Consider the following 21,000-nt stretch of genomic DNA (forward strand, 5'->3'; position numbering starts at 1 on the left):
TCACGAGGACCTCGCGCTGTGGATTGACCTCCGACACGCGCCAAAGGCCCTGGAAGCTGACCTGGAAGATGCTAAGCACGCGCTCCACCGATCCATTCAGGCGACTGAAAAGGCAGAGACTGAGCTGCATGATCTTAGACTCTAGATAAGAGACCTGACTGACAGGCGAAGCCGTGCGAAACCGTCCTACGACCGACCGAGTACAGACAACCGGGAGGACCACGGGAGGGGGACTCAACCCAGTCCAACCCCCGTGGCCCGCCTGGATCCACAGAGGCCGTACTTCGAGGAAGAAAGGGGAGACTGGACAGACCGTAGCGGGCCACCACGGGGCCACGACTACGACAGACGTAAGAGCCCCACCCCGTACGCTGACAATAACCGACCCAGAGACGATCGAACCTCTGACACGCATGGACGAACCTACGGGGGGAGGAGCCCAAGCCGGACCTACACTGACGGTAGACTACTGGGGGACGGCCGTGACCGAGACAAGTCCCGGTACCACCCCGGACCCGACTCTACCAGCTCCGCCCGACGTTATTCGGAGTATGACCTACGGGACAGGCGACGCGACAGACGTAAGAGCCCCACCCCGTACGCTGACAATGACCGGCCCAGAGACGATCGAACCTCCGACTCTGACACGCATGGACGAACCTACGGGGGGAGGAGCCCCAGCCGGACCTACACTGACGGTAGACGACTGGGGGACGGCCGTGACCGAGACAAGTCCCGGTACCACCCCGGACCCGACTCTACCAGCTCCGCCCGACGTTATTCGGACTATGACCTACGGGACAGGCGACGCGACAGACGTGACAGCCCCCGCAGACATCACGCCGAACTACAGGACGTGCGACGAGACGACCACGGTAGCCCCCGCAGGCACTACGATGACCACAGGGACGCGCAACGAGATGACCGTGGGGACACTCGCAGGTACCCCGACGACTTCAGGGACACTCGCAGGTACCCCGACGACTTCAGGGACACTCTTGAAGACTATCGCGAGGGCAGAGACCCCGATAGACGCCATCGAGGTCCGACCGACCATGACTTCGACAAAATAGCCAGGCATATCTCTCGGTTTGAGCCCAAGCCAGGCGTCGCTAACGACACCAGCGCGTACCTGAGAGACATCGACTTCTATGCTGGACGCCTGTCGGATCCGTCAATCAAAGACAAGATCTTCTTGATCAAACTAACGTCCAGCCGAGACGTTAGCAGCTTCATGGAACGCCAACCTCCTTACGTCCTGAAGGACTATGAGCTCTTGTGTCATGCTCTCGTCGAAGAGTACTCAGATACAGGCACCTCAATAGGGTTGCCTGCTGCCCTGATGTGCAAGCAAGGCAGACACGAGGCTCCTCAAGCCTACAACGACCGATTGAGGAAAGCGTATTTTAGATCACAAAATGAAGCAGGGATGGAGGAGGACAAACATTTCAAATCTTTGTTCCTACAGAACCTCCACCCCGCAACCAGCTACCACCTGGGCGTGGCAGCCTGCCCAATAATTCAAAGCAGCCGCCAGCTGCGAGATTTAGCGGTAAGGAGCTACACCAAACAGGCAGGAACGACAATCAGAACCCAAGGCCACTCTTCCGTCCTGAGCGTCGAAAGACCTCTCGAGCTAGAGGGCACCTTGGAAAACCATCGCTCGGGAGACACCCGAGGACCGCAAAGACCGTTTAGGGACAGGGAGAACGCCCCAGGTAGGTATAACAACCGAAGGGACTCCCGGCTTAACGGCTCAACGAAGGAAGAAACCCCAGAAGAGTCCGCAGGTAAGTCTTCCTCTAAACTGAGTCTCGACGCTTCGAACCTCAGTAAAGAACAGCTGAGTAAGGTGCTGAAAATTATCCAAGACACGAAACGGAACCAGAAAAGTAAAGCGGAGGGACTCGCCGTAACCTCCCTCGGACCTGAGACAAGTGATAACTCAGCGCTCAGCCAATCGGAAGACGAGTTAGAAGACTTCTATCGGAGACCTGTAGACCTGGACCCTCTGTCGGAAACACCCGTCACTGGGGACCAACCCCCTGAAGACCAGGAACTTGACAGCAACGATCAAATGCCACCGGAGGCTAACGACGTCTTTGTGGTCCAGGTAAGTTCTATCTCCAGCCCACAGGATAACGACCCGTCGATCATCCAATGCGAGCCGCCCTTTACCCAGTTTCTTGGTAACCTTTCCGGAAAGGGAGCCGCACGCAAGCTTTATCTTTCAGTCCTCTTGGAGGACAACTTCGTGCATGACGCACTCCTTGATACAGCCGCCGACATCAGCTTGATCTCTCGCGATCTTTTCAGAACCTTACAAAAGGTGGCCCAGCACTCTCAACGAGAACTGAAGTCACAGCCCTGCTGCTTGGAAATCCGACCTTACTCTCAGGTCAACACCACCCTTGACGAGGTGGCCCTGATCCAGATAACGATCGGCCCCATGAAACTGATGCATCCTGTTTACGTTTCACCTTTGAATTCTATTCCCCTTCTTTTAGGTCAAGAGCTGCTCAGTCGCTTCGAGCCACTGGTTGATTTTAAACGACTCAAAATCTGGGCACAAGTCCGTCGACCTCTGCCCATGCCCCAATCAACTCCGCCAGTTCAGTGCAGTGCCATCGTGACCCCTCCCGAGGTCGACGTGCCGCCAGACAAAGACCTCAACGACCTAGCCGACTCCCTGGCAAAACAAGGGGCCCTTGGAGGGGCTCCCTGTAACTTACAGGCTGACTCACTGGACAGTGAGTTGATGCCCACCCAGCCCACCCTTTCGGTGGCCGCGATCACACGGCCCCGTGCTGTCACCAGACGGCCCCAGCCCGATCGTGCCCTTCTTAAAGTGGCTCCGATCTTCGCTTCCTCTGACCTTGTGTCTCTACAAGCAGCCGATGGGGCTATAAGCCGCATCATCGGTTTCCCTCCTGACCCTGCGCCAAGTGCCATCCCTCCTGATGCACTTGCTGCCGACGCATCTCTCGCCGCGCTGTGGCGCACAAGAGAGAACTTCACCTTGCGTCATGGACTGCTGGTGTTTGCCTCTGAGATCCTCACTGCACCCGCATTTGTGGTACCTCAGAGCCTCCGGGGGGTTATGCTGACGCACGCACACGACGCGCCAACAGCTGGCCTCCGGGGGGTCAACGCCACATACGAACTCTTGACTGACCGACAGATGACCCTCCCCCTACACCTGTTGTACAAACCGGGAGAGGTTAGCATCGCAACCGCCTACACCACCCACCAATACATGTTAGACTTACAGGAGCACCTGAAAGCGACCTTCTCTTTCGCTCAGAAGAAGCTTGAGAAAAGTGCAAAGGATTGCAAGGCTTACTACGATCAGAAAGCCCCAAACGACAAGGTATGGTATTACATCTTAGCGCACCCGATCGGACAGACAAGAGACTGGCTAACCAAGCTAACCCGAAAGCTCCTCCCACGTTGGTCGGGACCCTACGAGATTGTCAACAAACGATCTCCGGTGGTGTACCACGTGAAGATCACCAAAGGACGCAGAGAACCTACTCTGAAGTGGGTTCATCGCAACCAAATCAAAGCGCACCAAAACCCCATGGGACATGTCAGGGATGCTGATGGTTCCAACTAGAACACAACTCTGACATCACCAAAGGACGCAGAGAACCTACTCTGAAGTGGGTTCATCGCAACCAAATCAAAGCGCACCAAAACCCCATGGGACATGTCAGGGATGCCGATAGTTCCAACTAGAACATAACTCTGACAAACACACGCCCGTTAGGGACTGTACTAACAACTGTTTTGCACGGATTGTAAAGTCTACTAACCCTAACCACTAAAACCTAATCATCAAAGAATTACGTGTTGGTGTCTCTAAAAACATCCCCAGATGTATGTTGACAGAAGCATGTGGTCACAACGCCTCCTCCTGATGGCATGTGACACTTACAGACCCCAGACGTTATTGCGTATCGTGATAGCAATACATGACAGTACCGGCGGCGTTTGCGGTTAAAAACCTGTGACAGCAGGCAGCGCGTGCCCAACCTTCGTGGCGGTGCGAGACCAGGCCACAGAGACCCGGGCTAAAAATAGTTGGGGGGCCGTTGACTCGTGAACACTTCCCTCCGAGAGGCGATCCTCCACTATGACAAGCATGACACAGCAGCACGAGTTGTTCTGCCCCAACGACATCTAACGCAGGCGCCACCTACTGGAGCTTGGAAAATTTTAGCCAAATCCCCGACTTACAGCTGGTCCTAAGCCCGCAAAGTCCCTACCACTAGCCTCGTATGTTAATCTCCCCTGCATGCAAACCATAGAGTAGAATATTCTGTCACCTGTTTCGAACAGAAGCGGTCCAACCTAGAAGTTGACCCTTCGCTAGGGTGAAACGTATGTCAGGAACCTTGTTAACCACTTTCGTTTTTTTTTTCACCATAGACATCCACTTTGATAAGCTACCTCGGTGTCTTAGAATCTTGTTCCTACGCCCAAATTCTTGCACTAGGAGTCAAGAGCTCTTGCATGGTTTACCACTCCCTCTCAGGATGATGTGCTGAGAGTTAGTAGCCTAGGGATAGTGTAACACCCACTAGCACCTGCCCCTCAGCCCAAATAGGATAAAGCGACCAGTCCAGGTTCAGAGGTTTACCCAAATCATGCCACTCTGTGCCGCTCGCTGACTCGGTAAGGACATTCCCTTTGACATTTGCCCGATGCTTCTTCATCGGAGAACCAACGGCCAATCGGGGGGTTGTAGGGGAATGGAGATGGACATTCCACGGCCAGATAACAGAAAATCTCTCTTTGAACATTGGGGGTTTTTCGTTCTCCCTCTGTCCCTCACCGCAGGGGAGCCGCTGTGACTTGTGTGATAAATGATCTTCTTCTCCCCACAGTCTTACAGGAGGATGCCCCGACAAACTATGTTTTATGGATTATGCCGTGAATGCCGTTTGTCCGAATCAACTCCCTACACCACATGTTTCACCTTGTGTTACGTATTTTTGCACTGTTTAAGGTTTTATATTCCCAATGCTTTAACTCGATATTTTTCATCACAGGTGAAAGATGTAAAATGTGTCTACCTCAAGAAATAATGTGCACAAACTGCCGAAAGTGTTTAACGTGTAAATGTTAAAACAGGGTTCAATGTTTTTGCCATTATTATTTACGTTATTCCAGTTTTATTTTCTCGGTCAGGAAAATGTTAAACAGGAAGTTTTCGCAGTAGCGCCCGCCCCTTTCGCTCCCAGCATGCCCTGCGGGCCAGGTATCAAAAGGACGCTCCAAGCTAGAAACGCTCTCTTTGTTCTTCTTTTTGTTCTCTTCTTGTTCTTTCTCTCTTGAAGCCGTCTCCACGGACGCGCTTTCACTTTTCCTTTGTCTCAACAAAATCCGTCCGTCACGTGGTCGACAAGGCCATGCCAGCCCAGGACTTTGAAACCACCTGGAACTACCTGGAACTACGCTTAAGCGCTCAACCGGACAGAGACTTTCTTTGCTACTTCGTTTCTTTTCTTTTTGAAGTAATCTACGCCCTTTACGTGGACCAGCGCTACGTCCTCATCTGAGTAAAGGCCGCGCGAGGAGCTAACACGCCGCTAAAGCGTTCTACCTCTAAGGAACTCTCTGATATCGCCTCCGTTGCCGCCGCCGCTTCAAGGAGGTCGCAGCACACCGCTCCACGCGACCCCTCGCTCCCCGGCGCAGCACACCGCTCCACGCGACCCCTCGCTCCCCGGCGCAGCACACCGCTCCCCGGCGCCAAGGACCTTACAGCACGTCGCAGCACACCGCTCCACGCGACGCCTCGCTACCCGACCGCCGCCAGCTCCACGGCCGCCGCCCGCTTCACGAACCTTCGCCGCCACACCGCTCCACGCGACGCCTCGTCACGGACCTCGTCCGCGGACAAGGACCGGTCGGACCGAGCCTCTACAGAACCGTAAGCCGAGTCGAGAGTGCTGTCTTTGTGGCGTGATTTGGGTAGAGCTCAGCTGTTCCTCCTCACTTTAGCTTCTCACTTTCCCTCTTTTTGATATAGATTAGCATAGACACGTTTGGTTATCAAAGGCAAAACCCTGGTTTAACATTATCTGCATGAAATCTGCTGTTAAATCTGATATAACGTCACCTGTGATTTACCTGTGCGCATTTCTGCTCCGGTGTTTTGATTACCCTTTTATAAATAAACTACACGAAAGAGTTATTGACTATTGTTTGTTTGATTAGACTATGTGTAAGTCCCTGAATCGTGAAACACCCTTCAGACCTTTTTAACGAGCGCGATTAAGGACCGTATCTTAGCTCTTTGGGTTTAACCCTGGTGCCCCGTCTTGTCTCGTTTCTGCTAAGAAATCTTCCTTAATCATAAACTGAATACATGTAGTTTGAGACCCTACATATTTGGTGCCCCGTGTGAGGCGATTAAAACTTTTCATAGTCTATGAATCAGATTAGTACTCATAAACGTTTGTGGACGTTTGAACTCAAACTGTATGCTGCTGTGTCGATGCTGGAATTTGAGACTGCTTTGTGAACTTGCCTGCGCTGTAACGATGCTTGGATAAACCGTACGCTGCTGTTACCATACGCAAACCGCCTAGTTACTTCACGAACACGTGCACAAGATAATTATCGAACCTGGGGAAGCTTATTAGGGCTGTAACGCCGCATAAGCACATCCACCCCAAGACGGCAGGGGCAGTACGGCGAGTTTCCCGTCCCCGAACAACTGCCACGCTCGTGAATATTTTTGGCTCGCTACCAAATGACACGAGCAGAAGCTAGTACATAGGCTACACCCTGAGCTAGCACAAACACGAGCCGAGCTAGTACGCTAAATGCCATGTTGTTGTGCTAACCGCCATTTTGTCTTTACAAACCACGCGGCCGAGCGTGGATGCTAATGCTAACACATGAGCTAAATGCTAACAAAGCCGTGTAGAGCGCGCTGAGTGACGACTCGACGCTAACTCTGACCCCCCATAGAGGCGGTCCCAGGCGCCCTGCGCCCAGCTGGAATTCCTCCGGAGGAAAACTGTCCAGCCCAGGAGCTTTGTCTCCACCTAGTGGTCATTAAATTGAATCACACCCTTTGCGGAGCTCTGTCTCCATCTAGTGGTCATTAATTTGAATCACACTCTTAGCGGAGCTTTGCCTCCACCTAGTGGTCATTAAATTGAATCACACTCTTAGCGGAGCCTTGTCTCCACCTAGTGGTCATTAAATTGAATCACACTCTTTGCGGAGCTCTGTCTCCATCTAGTGGTCATTAAATTGAATCACACTCTTAGCGGAACCTTGTCTCCACCTAGTGGTCATTAAATTGAATCACACTCTTTGCGGAGCTCTGTCTCCATTTAGTGGTCATTAAATTGAATCACACTCTTAGCGGAGCTTTGTCTCCACCTAGTGGTCATTAAATTGAATCACACTCTTAGCGGAGCTTTGTCTCCATCTAGTGGTTATTAAATTGAATCACACGCTTAGCGGAGCTTTGTCTCCATCTGGTGGTGGGTAAATTGTACTACACTTTACCCTTAGGCTGACCCTGTTCCCCTGTCAACACACACCGGGGGGTGACAATCAAGTCTCACCTAGACATTAACAAGATTAGTGTTTACTTTCACACTGCATGCTCCTCGCTGCTAACACAGATTGTTTAAATGCTTTCGCACAGTTTCCCTACTGCTGTTTTAACGCTTTAATCAATGTTTTTCTTTTAGAAGTGCATGGCCTGTTTTAACTAACCGCTTTGTACCTGTTCTGCTGCAAGTGTGTACACGCCCCAGAACAACACCTTGGTTAACGCTCGTTCTGCACAGCTGACGCTGTTTTAACGCGTTAATCAATATTTTTCTTTTGAAATGCATGGCATGTTTTAATTAACCGCTGTGTATCTGTTTTGCAAGTGCTTGCATGCTCCTAAGCTCACACCTTGTTTAACGCTCGTTCTGCACAGCCGACGCTGTTGTAACGCGTTAATCAATATTTTTCTTTTAGAAGTGCATGGCCTGTTTTAACTAACCGCTTTGTACCTGTTCTGCTGCAAGTGTGCACACGCCCCAGAACACCTTGTTTAACGCTCGTTCTGCACAGCTGACGCTGCTGTTTAACGCTTTGATTAAACAAAATTTTTCCTTTCTATACACTGCATGAGTTTCAACTAATCTCCGCAGGTGTACCCCGGCGCTAAGTAACACTTCACTGTGAATGCTGCACGCTATCAGAATAACAGCTTGTTGTTTACCTGTTTGATTGCCTACTGAATGCTGGTCAAGAACAGCGAGTGTCGCCCCGACCAGACCTCTTGTTACGTAACTGCATGGCCCTGACCCCGCTAAGCCTTGCCGTGTAACCTAGTGAACTGCTGTGGACACTGCATGCGTCCATGGTTGATGTCTAATTGCAATGCCATTTAACATGCCTTGTTAACTGTTGTTTCATCCAAACATCAACACCCGCACGACTGCATGCCCCGCTCACGCACGAACTAGCAAGCTACACGCACAAAGGTTAGCCTAGCCACAACAACTTAACATGAACACTCTAAAACGTTTCTTTTAAATTCTCCTAAGCGAGCGATTTTAATTCTGAAACTATCGGCGTCCCGACATATCTGCCCCACTTGACTGAATTGATCTAGGCAACTCACAGACCTGGCGACTTGGGACCTTCTCGTCCCGACCCTGCCCAAAGTAAACATGGCGGACTCTGATAGTGATGTTATTCACTGGCCTGTAGACAACCTACACGAGTCCATGGTAGACTATACCAGTGAAGTAGCCCCTGGCGTCCCGGGAAGGAACAGGCTCCTGTCCAACAGGGCCCTTCACGAGGACCTCGCGCTGTGGATTGACCTCCGACACGCGCCAAAGGCCCTGGAAGCTGACCTGGAAGATGCTAAGCACGCGCTCCACCGATCCATTCAGGCGACTGAAAAGGCAGAGACTGAGCTGCATGATCTTAGACTCCAGATAAGAGACCTGACTGACAGGCGAAGCCGTGCGAAACCGTCCTACGACCGACCGAGTACAGACAACCGGGAGGACCACGGGAGGGGGACTCAACCCAGTCCAACCCCCGTGGCCCGCCTGGATCCACAGAGGCCGTACTTCGAGGAAGAAAGGGGAGACTGGACAGACCGTAGCGGGCCACCACGGGGCCACGACTACGACAGACGTAAGAGCCCCACCCCGTACGCTGACAATAACCGACCCAGAGACGATCGAACCTCTGACACGCATGGACGAACCTACGGGGGGAGGAGCCCAAGCCGGACCTACACTGACGGTAGACTACTGGGGGACGGCCGTGACCGAGACAAGTCCCGGTACCACCCCGGACCCGACTCTACCAGCTCCGCCCGACGTTATTCGGAGTATGACCTACGGGACAGGCGACGCGACAGACGTAAGAGCCCCACCCCGTACGCTGACAATGACCGGCCCAGAGACGATCGAACCTCCGACTCTGACACGCATGGACGAACCTACGGGGGGAGGAGCCCCAGCCGGACCTACACTGACGGTAGACGACTGGGGGACGGCCGTGACCGAGACAAGTCCCGGTACCACCCCGGACCCGACTCTACCAGCTCCGCCCGACGTTATTCGGACTATGACCTACGGGACAGGCGACGCGACAGACGTGACAGCCCCCGCAGACATCACGCCGAACTACAGGACGTGCGACGAGACGACCACGGTAGCCCCCGCAGGCACTACGATGACCACAGGGACGCGCAACGAGATGACCGTGGGGACACTCGCAGGTACCCCGACGACTTCAGGGACACTCGCAGGTACCCCGACGACTTCAGGGACACTCTTGAAGACTATCGCGAGGGCAGAGACCCCGATAGACGCCATCGAGGTCCGACCGACCATGACTTCGACAAAATAGCCAGGCATATCTCTCGGTTTGAGCCCAAGCCAGGCGTCGCTAACGACACCAGCGCGTACCTGAGAGACATCGACTTCTATGCTGGACGCCTGTCGGATCCGTCAATCAAAGACAAGATCTTCTTGATCAAACTAACGTCCAGCCGAGACGTTAGCAGCTTCATGGAACGCCAACCTCCTTACGTCCTGAAGGACTATGAGCTCTTGTGTCATGCTCTCGTCGAAGAGTACTCAGATACAGGCACCTCAATAGGGTTGCCTGCTGCCCTGATGTGCAAGCAAGGCAGACACGAGGCTCCTCAAGCCTACAACGACCGATTGAGGAAAGCGTATTTTAGATCACAAAATGAAGCAGGGATGGAGGAGGACAAACATTTCAAATCTTTGTTCCTACAGAACCTCCACCCCGCAACCAGCTACCACCTGGGCGTGGCAGCCTGCCCAATAATTCAAAGCAGCCGCCAGCTGCGAGATTTAGCGGTAAGGAGCTACACCAAACAGGCAGGAACGACAATCAGAACCCAAGGCCACTCTTCCGTCCTGAGCGTCGAAAGACCTCTCGAGCTAGAGGGCACCTTGGAAAACCATCGCTCGGGAGACACCCGAGGACCGCAAAGACCGTTTAGGGACAGGGAGAACGCCCCAGGTAGGTATAACAACCGAAGGGACTCCCGGCTTAACGGCTCAACGAAGGAAGAAACCCCAGAAGAGTCCGCAGGTAAGTCTTCCTCTAAACTGAGTCTCGACGCTTCGAACCTCAGTAAAGAACAGCTGAGTAAGGTGCTGAAAATTATCCAAGACACGAAACGGAACCAGAAAAGTAAAGCGGAGGGACTCGCCGTAACCTCCCTCGGACCTGAGACAAGTGATAACTCAGCGCTCAGCCAATCGGAAGACGAGTTAGAAGACTTCTATCGGAGACCTGTAGACCTGGACCCTCTGTCGGAAACACCCGTCACTGGGGACCAACCCCCTGAAGACCAGGAACTTGACAGCAACGATCAAATGCCACCGGAGGCTAACGACGTCTTTGTGGTCCAGGTAAGTTCTATCTCCAGCCCACAGGATAACGACCCGTCGATCATCCAATGCGAGCCGCCCTTTACCCAGTTTCTTGGTAACCTTTCCGGAAAGGGAGCCGCACGCAAGCTTTATCTTTCAGTCCTCTTGGAGGACAACTTCGTGCATGACGCACTCCTTGATACAGCCGCCGACATCAGCTTGATCTCTCGCGATCTTTTCAGAACCTTACAAAAGGTGGCCCAGCACTCTCAACGAGAACTGAAGTCACAGCCCTGCTGCTTGGAAATCCGACCTTACTCTCAGGTCAACACCACCCTTGACGAGGTGGCCCTGATCCAGATAACGATCGGCCCCATGAAACTGATGCATCCTGTTTACGTTTCACCTTTGAATTCTATTCCCCTTCTTTTAGGTCAAGAGCTGCTCAGTCGCTTCGAGCCACTGGTTGATTTTAAACGACTCAAAATCTGGGCACAAGTCCGTCGACCTCTGCCCATGCCCCAATCAACTCCGCCAGTTCAGTGCAGTGCCATCGTGACCCCTCCCGAGGTCGACGTGCCGCCAGACAAAGACCTCAACGACCTAGCCGACTCCCTGGCAAAACAAGGGGCCCTTGGAGGGGCTCCCTGTAACTTACAGGCTGACTCACTGGACAGTGAGTTGATGCCCACCCAGCCCACCCTTTCGGTGGCCGCGATCACACGGCCCCGTGCTGTCACCAGACGGCCCCAGCCCGATCGTGCCCTTCTTAAAGTGGCTCCGATCTTCGCTTCCTCTGACCTTGTGTCTCTACAAGCAGCCGATGGGGCTATAAGCCGCATCATCGGTTTCCCTCCTGACCCTGCGCCAAGTGCCATCCCTCCTGATGCACTTGCTGCCGACGCATCTCTCGCCGCGCTGTGGCGCACAAGAGAGAACTTCACCTTGCGTCATGGACTGCTGGTGTTTGCCTCTGAGATCCTCACTGCACCCGCATTTGTGGTACCTCAGAGCCTCCGGGGGGTTATGCTGACGCACGCACACGACGCGCCAACAGCTGGCCTCCGGGGGGTCAACGCCACATACGAACTCTTGACTGACCGACAGATGACCCTCCCCCTACACCTGTTGTACAAACCGGGAGAGGTTAGCATTGCAACCGCCTACACCACCCACCAATACATGTTAGACTTACAGGAGCACCTGAAAGCGACCTTCTCTTTCGCTCAGAAGAAGCTTGAGAAAAGTGCAAAGGATTGCAAGGCTTACTACGATCAGAAAGCCCCAAACGACAAGGTATGGTATTACATCTTAGCGCACCCGATCGGACAGACAAGAGACTGGCTAACCAAGCTAACCCGAAAGCTCCTCCCACGTTGGTCGGGACCCTACGAGATTGTCAACAAACGATCTCCGGTGGTGTACCACGTGAAGATCACCAAAGGACGCAGAGAACCTACTCTGAAGTGGGTTCATCGCAACCAAATCAAAGCGCACCAAAACCCCATGGGACATGTCAGGGATGCTGATGGTTCCAACTAGAACACAACTCTGACATCACCAAAGGACGCAGAGAACCTACTCTGAAGTGGGTTCATCGCAACCAAATCAAAGCGCACCAAAACCCCATGGGACATGTCAGGGATGCCGATAGTTCCAACTAGAACATAACTCTGACAAACACACGCCCGTTAGGGACTGTACTAACAACTGTTTTGCACGGATTGTAAAGTCTACTAACCCTAACCACTAAAACCTAATCATCAAAGAATTACGTGTTGGTGTCTCTAAAAACATCCCCAGATGTATGTTGACAGAAGCATGTGGTCACAACGCCTCCTCCTGATGGCATGTGACACTTACAGACCCCAGACGTTATTGCGTATCGTGATAGCAATACATGACAGTACCGGCGGCGTTTGCGGTTAAAAACCTGTGACAGCAGGCAGCGCGTGCCCAACCTTCGTGGCGGTGCGAGACCAGGCCACAGAGACCCGGGCTAAAAATAGTTGGGGGGCCGTTGACTCGTGAACACTTCCCTCCGAGAGGCGATCCTCCACTATGACAAGCATGACACAGCAGCACGAGTTGTTCTGCCCCAACGACATCTAACGCAGGCGCCACCTACTGGAGCTTGGAAAATTTTAGCCAAATCCCCGACTTACAGCTGGTCCTAAGCCCGCAAAGTCCCTACCACTAGCCTCGTATGTTAATCTCCCCTGCATGCAAACCATAGAGTAGAATATTCTGTCACCTGTTTCGAACAGAAGCGGTCCAACCTAGAAGTTGACCCTTCGCTAGGGTGAAACGTATGTCAGGAACCTTGTTAACCACTTTCGTTTTTTTTTTCACCATAGACATCCACTTTGATAAGCTACCTCGGTGTCTTAGAATCTTGTTCCTACGCCCAAATTCTTGCACTAGGAGTCAAGAGCTCTTGCATGGTTTACCACTCCCTCTCAGGATGATGTGCTGAGAGTTAGTAGCCTAGGGATAGTGTAACACCCACTAGCACCTGCCCCTCAGCCCAAATAGGATAAAGCGACCAGTCCAGGTTCAGAGGTTTACCCAAATCATGCCACTCTGTGCCGCTCGCTGACTCGGTAAGGACATTCCCTTTGACATTTGCCCGATGCTTCTTCATCGGAGAACCAACGGCCAATCGGGGGGTTGTAGGGGAATGGAGATGGACATTCCACGGCCAGATAACAGAAAATCTCTCTTTGAACATTGGGGGTTTTTCGTTCTCCCTCTGTCCCTCACCGCAGGGGAGCCGCTGTGACTTGTGTGATAAATGATCTTCTTCTCCCCACAGTCTTACAGGAGGATGCCCCGACAAACTATGTTTTATGGATTATGCCGTGAATGCCGTTTGTCCGAATCAACTCCCTACACCACATGTTTCACCTTGTGTTACGTATTTTTGCACTGTTTAAGGTTTTATATTCCCAATGCTTTAACTCGATATTTTTCATCACAGGTGAAAGATGTAAAATGTGTCTACCTCAAGAAATAATGTGCACAAACTGCCAAAAGTGTTTAACGTGTAAATGTTAAAACAGGGTTCAATGTTTTTGCCATTATTATTTACGTTATTCCAGTTTTATTTTCTCGGTCAGGAAAATGTTAAACAGGAAGTTTTCGCAGTAGCGCCCGCCCCTTTCGCTCCCAAAATGCCCTGCGGGCCAGGTATCAAAAGGACGCTCCAAGCTAGAAACGCTCTCTTTGTTCTTCTTTTTGTTCTCTTCTTGTTCTTTCTCTCTTGAAGCCGTCTCCACGGACGCGCTTTCACTTTTCCTTTGTCTCAACAAAATCCGTCCGTCACGTGGTCGACAAGGCCATGCCAGCCCAGGACTTTGAAACCACCTGGAACTACCTGGAACTACGCTTAAGCGCTCAACCGGACAGAGACTTTCTTTGCTACTTCGTTTCTTTTCTTTTTGAAGTAATCTACGCCCTTTACGTGGACCAGCGCTACGTCCTCATCTGAGTAAAGGCCGCGCGAGGAGCTAACACGCCGCTAAAGCGTTCTACCTCTAAGGAACTCTCTGATATCGCCTCCGTTGCCGCCGCCGCTTCAAGGAGGTCGCAGCACACCGCTCCACGCGACCCCTCGCTCCCCGGCGCAGCACACCGCTCCACGCGACCCCTCGCTCCCCGGCGCAGCACACCGCTCCCCGGCGCCAAGGACCTTACAGCACGTCGCAGCACACCGCTCCACGCGACGCCTCGCTACCCGACCGCCGCCAGCTCCACGGCCGCCGCCCGCTTCACGAACCTTCGCCGCCACACCGCTCCACGCGACGCCTCGTCACGGACCTCGTCCGCGGACAAGGACCGGTCGGACCGAGCCTCTACAGAACCGTAAGCCGAGTCGAGAGTGCTGTCTTTGTGGCGTGATTTGGGTAGAGCTCAGCTGTTCCTCCTCACTTTAGCTTCTCACTTTCCCTCTTTTTGATATAGATTAGCATAGACACGTTTGGTTATCAAAGGCAAAACCCTGGTTTAACATTATCTGCATGAAATCTGCTGTTAAATCTGATATAACGTCACCTGTGATTTACCTGTGCGCATTTCTGCTCCGGTGTTTTGATTACCCTTTTATAAATAAACTACACGAAAGAGTTATTGACTATTGTTTGTTTGATTAGACTATGTGTAAGTCCCTGAATCGTGAAACACCCTTCAGAACTTTTTAACGAGCGCGATTAAGGACCGTATCTTAGCTCTTTGGGTTTAACCCTGGTGCCCCGTCTTGTCTCGTTTCTGCAAAGAAATCTTCCTTAATCATAAACTGAATACATGTAGTTTGAGACCCTACACTGCTAAAGGACGGAACTCACCCTGAATGACTAAGCAAAGGGCGTTCGATCCTGATCCCTCAAAGGGAACAGTCCCGTCCAACTATTAGCCAATAACCTGACTCTCCACAACATGGAAGCTTCTGTCATGCTAAGATAAGTGGGCACATGGATCAATACATGAGCACTGAGTTGGAGTATTCCAAGGAGGTAACAAGGAAAATGGCTACGGCCAAATACCTACAACAAGGTGTAGGCTGTGCAAAGGGGGCCCTGAGACAATCCCGCACATAACTGCAGGGTGCAAGATGCTGGGAGGGACAGAATACATGGAGCGCCATAACCAGGTACTGGCATAGTGTACAGAAACATCTGTGCAGAGTACAGGCTGGAGACCCCAAGGTCAAAGTGGGGAACACCTCCAAAGACGGTGGAGAACGACTGAGCCAAGGTCCTCTGGGACTTCCAGATACAGACAGACAGAAAGGTGATGGAGAACCAACCGGACATAGTGGTGGTCGACAAGTGCAGAGGAATGCCGTGGTGGTGGACATTGCAGTGCCATGGGATGGTAACATCCGGAAAAAGGAACACGAGGAACTAGAGAAATACCAAGGCCTCAGAGAGGAGCTGAGAAGGCCTGGAGCGTGAAGGTATCGGTGGTGCCCATGGTGATGGGAGCACTTGGGGCAGTGACCCCCAAACTGGAGGAATGACTTGAGCAGATCCCAGGAAAAACATCAGACATCTTGGTCCAGAAAAGTGCAGTGCAGGAACAGCAGAGATACTGCGCAGAACCCTCAAGCTCCCAGGGGCCCCTGGTAGAGGACCCGAGCTTGAAAGGAGAGGAATAGAGACCGCCCGCGGAGGGTGAGAAAGAGTCTTTCTTTTTTTTTTTAATTACACAATATAAGCTATCTAGTATAATGTTTCAGGGAAAGTTGTAATGACTTTTATGTTTTTATCAAACTTATATAAATGATTTACTATAATACAGTACTGTATGCAAATCAACACAAAAGTATTTGGGGAGACTACTTTGAGTAAAGGTTATTGTAAGAGTGACTGGGTGTGACATTCGACTTGTAAATGGAAGGACAATAATAATGCACAAAATCTAGTAATCTTTACAAAACATAGACCACACAATGAGGAAAAAAAAATGTAAAATGTATTACTAAGCAAGGATTAAAAGTATGAAGAAAAAAACTACCCGGAGAAAAAAACGGTCTTTGAGCACTACTCATCTTTGCTGGTCATTAAATTATGCCCCTTATATTCCAATACAGATGCCTAAAATTAACTGGAAATCTTATAGAATCTACCAAAGTCGTTTAATCATTGTGTTATAGATTCAAATTCACGGTTTATTTTGTTGTATTATGTCTGAAAATGTACTGCTCTTTGCGTATACGCTACACTTTTAAGACATACTTACTCATTGTATTTGTTACGGTCTCCTCACTGGATCGGACGTTTGCTACCTCTACAATGACGGTAAAGGTGTAGGTTTCTCCAGGTGTAAGGCCCGGGATGGTGTGGGACAGTTGGTTTGTTGAGACGTTGTAAACCTTATCGAGACCCTGAAAAGCTTGCACCAGGTAAGTCGGCGGGGGGTCATAGACGGTGGGATTGTCCCAGCTCAGAGTGATGGCAGTGGTGTTCACAAACTGGACGAGGAGGTTCGACACAGCATTGGGCTCTGCCAAAATGACAACATCAGGTTAATGCCAAGATGATCACAGTGTTTATGAAGTCTAATCTGGAATCTTACTTGTGTAGCTCGAGACTTCTTCTTCCGTGGACTGACATTCTGGTGTGACCTGTGTGGTAACAGCGATCGTGTATTCGGTTCCCGGGTCCAGTCCAGTTACACTCACGATGTTGCCTGGAATCGTTTGGTTGCTGACAACGTTTCCTGTAGCGTTGTAGGTGACAATACTGTAGGAGTAATTTAGCTTGTAGTCCTGTGTCTGGGACCACTCGACTTTTACTGATGTGTTGGATTCTGGGGAGGCTTTGAGACTCAAAACTGGATTTGGATCTGGAGATGAAAAATACATGGATGATTCAATATCGTGACATCCCTATTGCTAAACAATTATTTGTAGTTGCAAAATGTAACCTTTCTGGTTAGGAGACAACCACTCTTCATAGAGATTTTATTGCATTTACTGTTCATTAAGTCATTTAATGTACCGTATTTTCCGGACTATAAGTCGACTATACGTTTTTTTCATAGATTGGCCGGGGTGTGACTTATACTCCAGAGCGACTTATGTGTGATATTATTCGTTATTTTCACACTGGCAACCGCATGTCACATGTTGATTATTTTCAGAGGGCGCTCTAGGCTCTAAGTGAAGAAGAGTCTGCACTTCCTCTTCCTCCGGAGTTTGCTGAGTTGTTTAGAAGTGACACTTGAAGAATTCAATGGATTTAGTGATTTGGGGTAATACTGATGCTTTAGTAAACTTGTTAGCATGTTCTTTATGCTATAGTTATCTGAATAACTGTTCATATGTTACATTAACATACCAGACACTTACCACAGTTTGTAGTCTGTGCGTCATGTAGCTGAAGGTGTTAGCGTTAGCATACGTGCACCTGTTCACCATGTTCTCTAATCTGTCTGTTCTTGGTCTTGGATTTTATCAAATAAATTTCCCCAAAAAATACTTATTCTCCAGTGCGACTTATATATGTGTTTTTTTTCTCTATTATGCATTTTTCCGCTGGTGCGATTTATAGTCTGTAAAATATGGTGAGCCCTTGTGTTTTTATTGCTCATTCTTACTCTGGGCGTCAACCTTGCTTGTCTCCTTGGAGATAAGTTCAATACCATACTGCGGAACATGCGGAACATACAGGCAAAGCGATAACATTTCTATAGAGTCAAACAGATATCAGCAAAGTTACATAGTGAACCTTTAATAATGATGAGGTATCGTGAATAATATTAAGGTGCAGTAGACAAGGTAGAGATGTCCGTTAAATACTTACTGGTACAAGCACTGGTCTTGGCTTCACTGCTGAGTAGATCTTCAGGCCCAACAGTTTCCACTGTTATATCGTACAGAGATCCAGGAACAAGGTCTGAAAGAGTTGCATTATTGACTGTTGATGCCATCTGACCCGGCACATCTCCCCGATAAGTGATGTTGTAACTGATGTTGGGAGCATCCTCCATTTTGGGATAAATACTCCAACTCAGATGGAGCGAGTCGTTTGTTCTTCCTGTAATCTGGATGGACTCAGGCGGAAGAGGATCTAAAACACAGAGCCAGGTTGAGTCAAATGTTGTCTGTAATGTGTAAAAAACGTAAAGGCGTAAAATAAACCTTACAAGTGGCAAATTTTGTGGATTTCGAGGTGTTCCTGAAGTCTCCAGCGACAGCAGTTACGTTGACTTCGAAGAGTCGACCCGGTGATAAATTGGTGAAGCGGAACCAGGAGCGATTTGTTTTGTTTATTTCCCCTTCTAGCTGTACTTCATAATGATCCACTCTGCCTTCAGGTAAGGTCCAGCTAATGTTCAGGCTGTCCGTCATTCTCTGGTTGACAGTGACATGAACAGGCTTTGCAGGTCCTACAAAAGAGAAGAATATTTTAGAGTTGTATATTTTTTTGATGTTTTGTAGCTATATTATATAGTGTGACCGTGTGATACATAAAACCCCAGCTACAGCAGTCAGTACATTTGTGTGATGTGTGCCAGGGTTTAGTTGGCAAAATGAAATATTGGCATATTTCTGATCTGAATATGCCAATATTTATTATTATTATTATTCTGATCTATTCGAATATAAAGTTGACTCTCCATCACTAGGAGTAAGCTCTGACTTAAAAATGTACACATGTCCTTCAGGTTGATCCCAAGAGAAGGTAAGTTGGTGAAGAGCTGAGGATACATTCACCGGTCTAACTTTACCAGGCCCTAATAAAAAGTGTCACAGATAAAGCGTGTGACACTTTACTTTGTTCGGACTCAAAGGGTATTTGGTTTGTAGAAAGAAAAATAGCAAAAAACATCGAGGGCATATTCCATATAATTCAAAAACTAAAAATGTACTTTCTCATAGCAGAAGTGTAACGACAAGATACTTCTGAAATTCTGAAACATTCACCTTCCAGACTTCACCAGGCCATTATTAAAAGTGACACATAAAAAGAGTGACACTGTGAACATCACTTTTCCTCTGTCCATATTGTACTTACTTGTGTACTTTGTTACAGTCACATTCTTTCCTGCAGTTTGATCATCTCCTGCCACTGCAGTGACAGTTATAGTATACTCCACACCAGCAGTCAGCTTAGAAATGACTGTGTCTGTGTCAGTCACATGATGTGTCATGGAGTTGTTTCCATCAGTCCAGTGAACTGCATAGAAGGAGCTGAGCCCCTTTGGTTTAGTCCAGCTCAAAGTCACGTCCGATGTTGTGACTTCAGTAACAGTGAGATTAAGGATCTTTTCAGGTTCTGTTGGTTCCAACACAGACGTGAAACAAAATAATTTAATTGGAAAAAAAAGAAGATTGTCTGCATTGTTTTAATTAGCTTAGTCTTTAGAACGTGAACTCAACCTAACCCTGGGTTTTAGCGTGATGACAAATGATCACCGTTTCCATAAAAACCGAAAGCTGAAACCCATGAATAAGCAGAAGAATGCCAAAAACTCCCTTTGATAAACATTAATATGTGAAATATGTACATAAAGACATCCTTAATAATCAAAGGAGAAAGACACTGATGAATGTAACTAATAACAACGCTCAAACATAGTGGATGATTAACAGTACTTACATGACTTTATACTTACTTGTATATGTAGATGAGGCGTGTCCTTCTCCTTCAGTGAGATCATCTCCTGCCACTGCAGTGACAGTCACATGATACTGTCCTCCAGGGGTCAGCTCAGAGATGTTTAAAGCTCTTTCTAGAGTTTTGTCACTTTTGTCACTTTGTCCTCCACCTGACCAGTTTACTTTGTAGCTGGAGACGTTTCCCTCGGGTTTCATCCAGTTCAGGCTCAGAGAGGATGTTGTGATATCAGTGATGGTGAGCCTGATGACTCCTTCTGGCTCTGTCAATCACATAAAACAATCACCACAATGTGTCAAATACAGTTGCACTAGTTTTAACTGTAAAGGTGCACTACATATTTTTTATGATGAAGGGTCGTCATCTCTGCACAAGTGACCATCATATGAACATTTGCTAAGGATAAAATCAGATATTCCAACTCTCTGGCCTAACACTGAACATTAACAAGACAGTTGGTATGTATTTTACCAAACACATTATAGAAATACACCCAACATTTATGGTAACAGAGTAAAGATACATATTGTAACTGAGACAGAATAAGAGGGGTTTATTTGGATGAAAAAAGCATGACCTACTGTTCATCCTTTTGGTGTCCGGCTCAAATCTCACAGATCTATTTATCTATTATCTAGATCTATTATCTATTTATAATCAGGCATTAAAGGCACTTGACAAAAAAACACAGTAATATCCTCAGTAAGAAGAAAATGGTCAGTTTTGACAGTTTAATTCTGATCTCAAATCTAAGAACCCTTTTCAACATGATGAATAAGTATGTTCCACCTCCATTAAAAATATGTATCAGACTTGAACATATAACACAATCCACCGGCTGCAGAGAAACTTAACAGAAACGGCACAAAAGATCCTCAGCCTTTTAATATTTAACCAACAAACAGAAGAACTAACTTCCTCACAATCTGAAATTGTCCATAGGCATTGATCATTTTAGTTGAAACTTGAAAAAACAC

The 21,000-nt window shown here is 49.2% G+C and overlaps 1 protein-coding gene across 1 annotated transcript in view; it reads right to left on the reverse strand.

The window, feature by feature from the left end:
* ptprja (protein tyrosine phosphatase receptor type Ja) overlaps positions 1-21,000 on the reverse strand; it is a 49,714-nt gene that overhangs the window by 16,667 nt on the left and 12,047 nt on the right. The window contains exons 3-6 of the mRNA XM_072435637.1: positions 19,421-19,681; positions 18,549-18,791; positions 18,206-18,472; positions 16,977-17,246 (exon numbers count right to left, since the gene is read on the reverse strand). Of these exons, the coding sequence (XP_072291738.1) occupies positions 16,977-17,246; positions 18,206-18,472; positions 18,549-18,791; positions 19,421-19,681 (1,041 nt within the window). The remainder of the gene's footprint in view (positions 1-16,976; positions 17,247-18,205; positions 18,473-18,548; positions 18,792-19,420; positions 19,682-21,000) is intronic.

The sequence above is a fragment of the Eucyclogobius newberryi genome, unplaced genomic scaffold, assembly GCF_026437365.1.
Source record: "Eucyclogobius newberryi isolate DKJ021-1_F unplaced genomic scaffold, fEucNew1.0.hap1 SCAF_7, whole genome shotgun sequence".
NCBI classification, from domain to species: domain Eukaryota; kingdom Metazoa; phylum Chordata; class Actinopteri; order Gobiiformes; family Gobiidae; genus Eucyclogobius; species Eucyclogobius newberryi.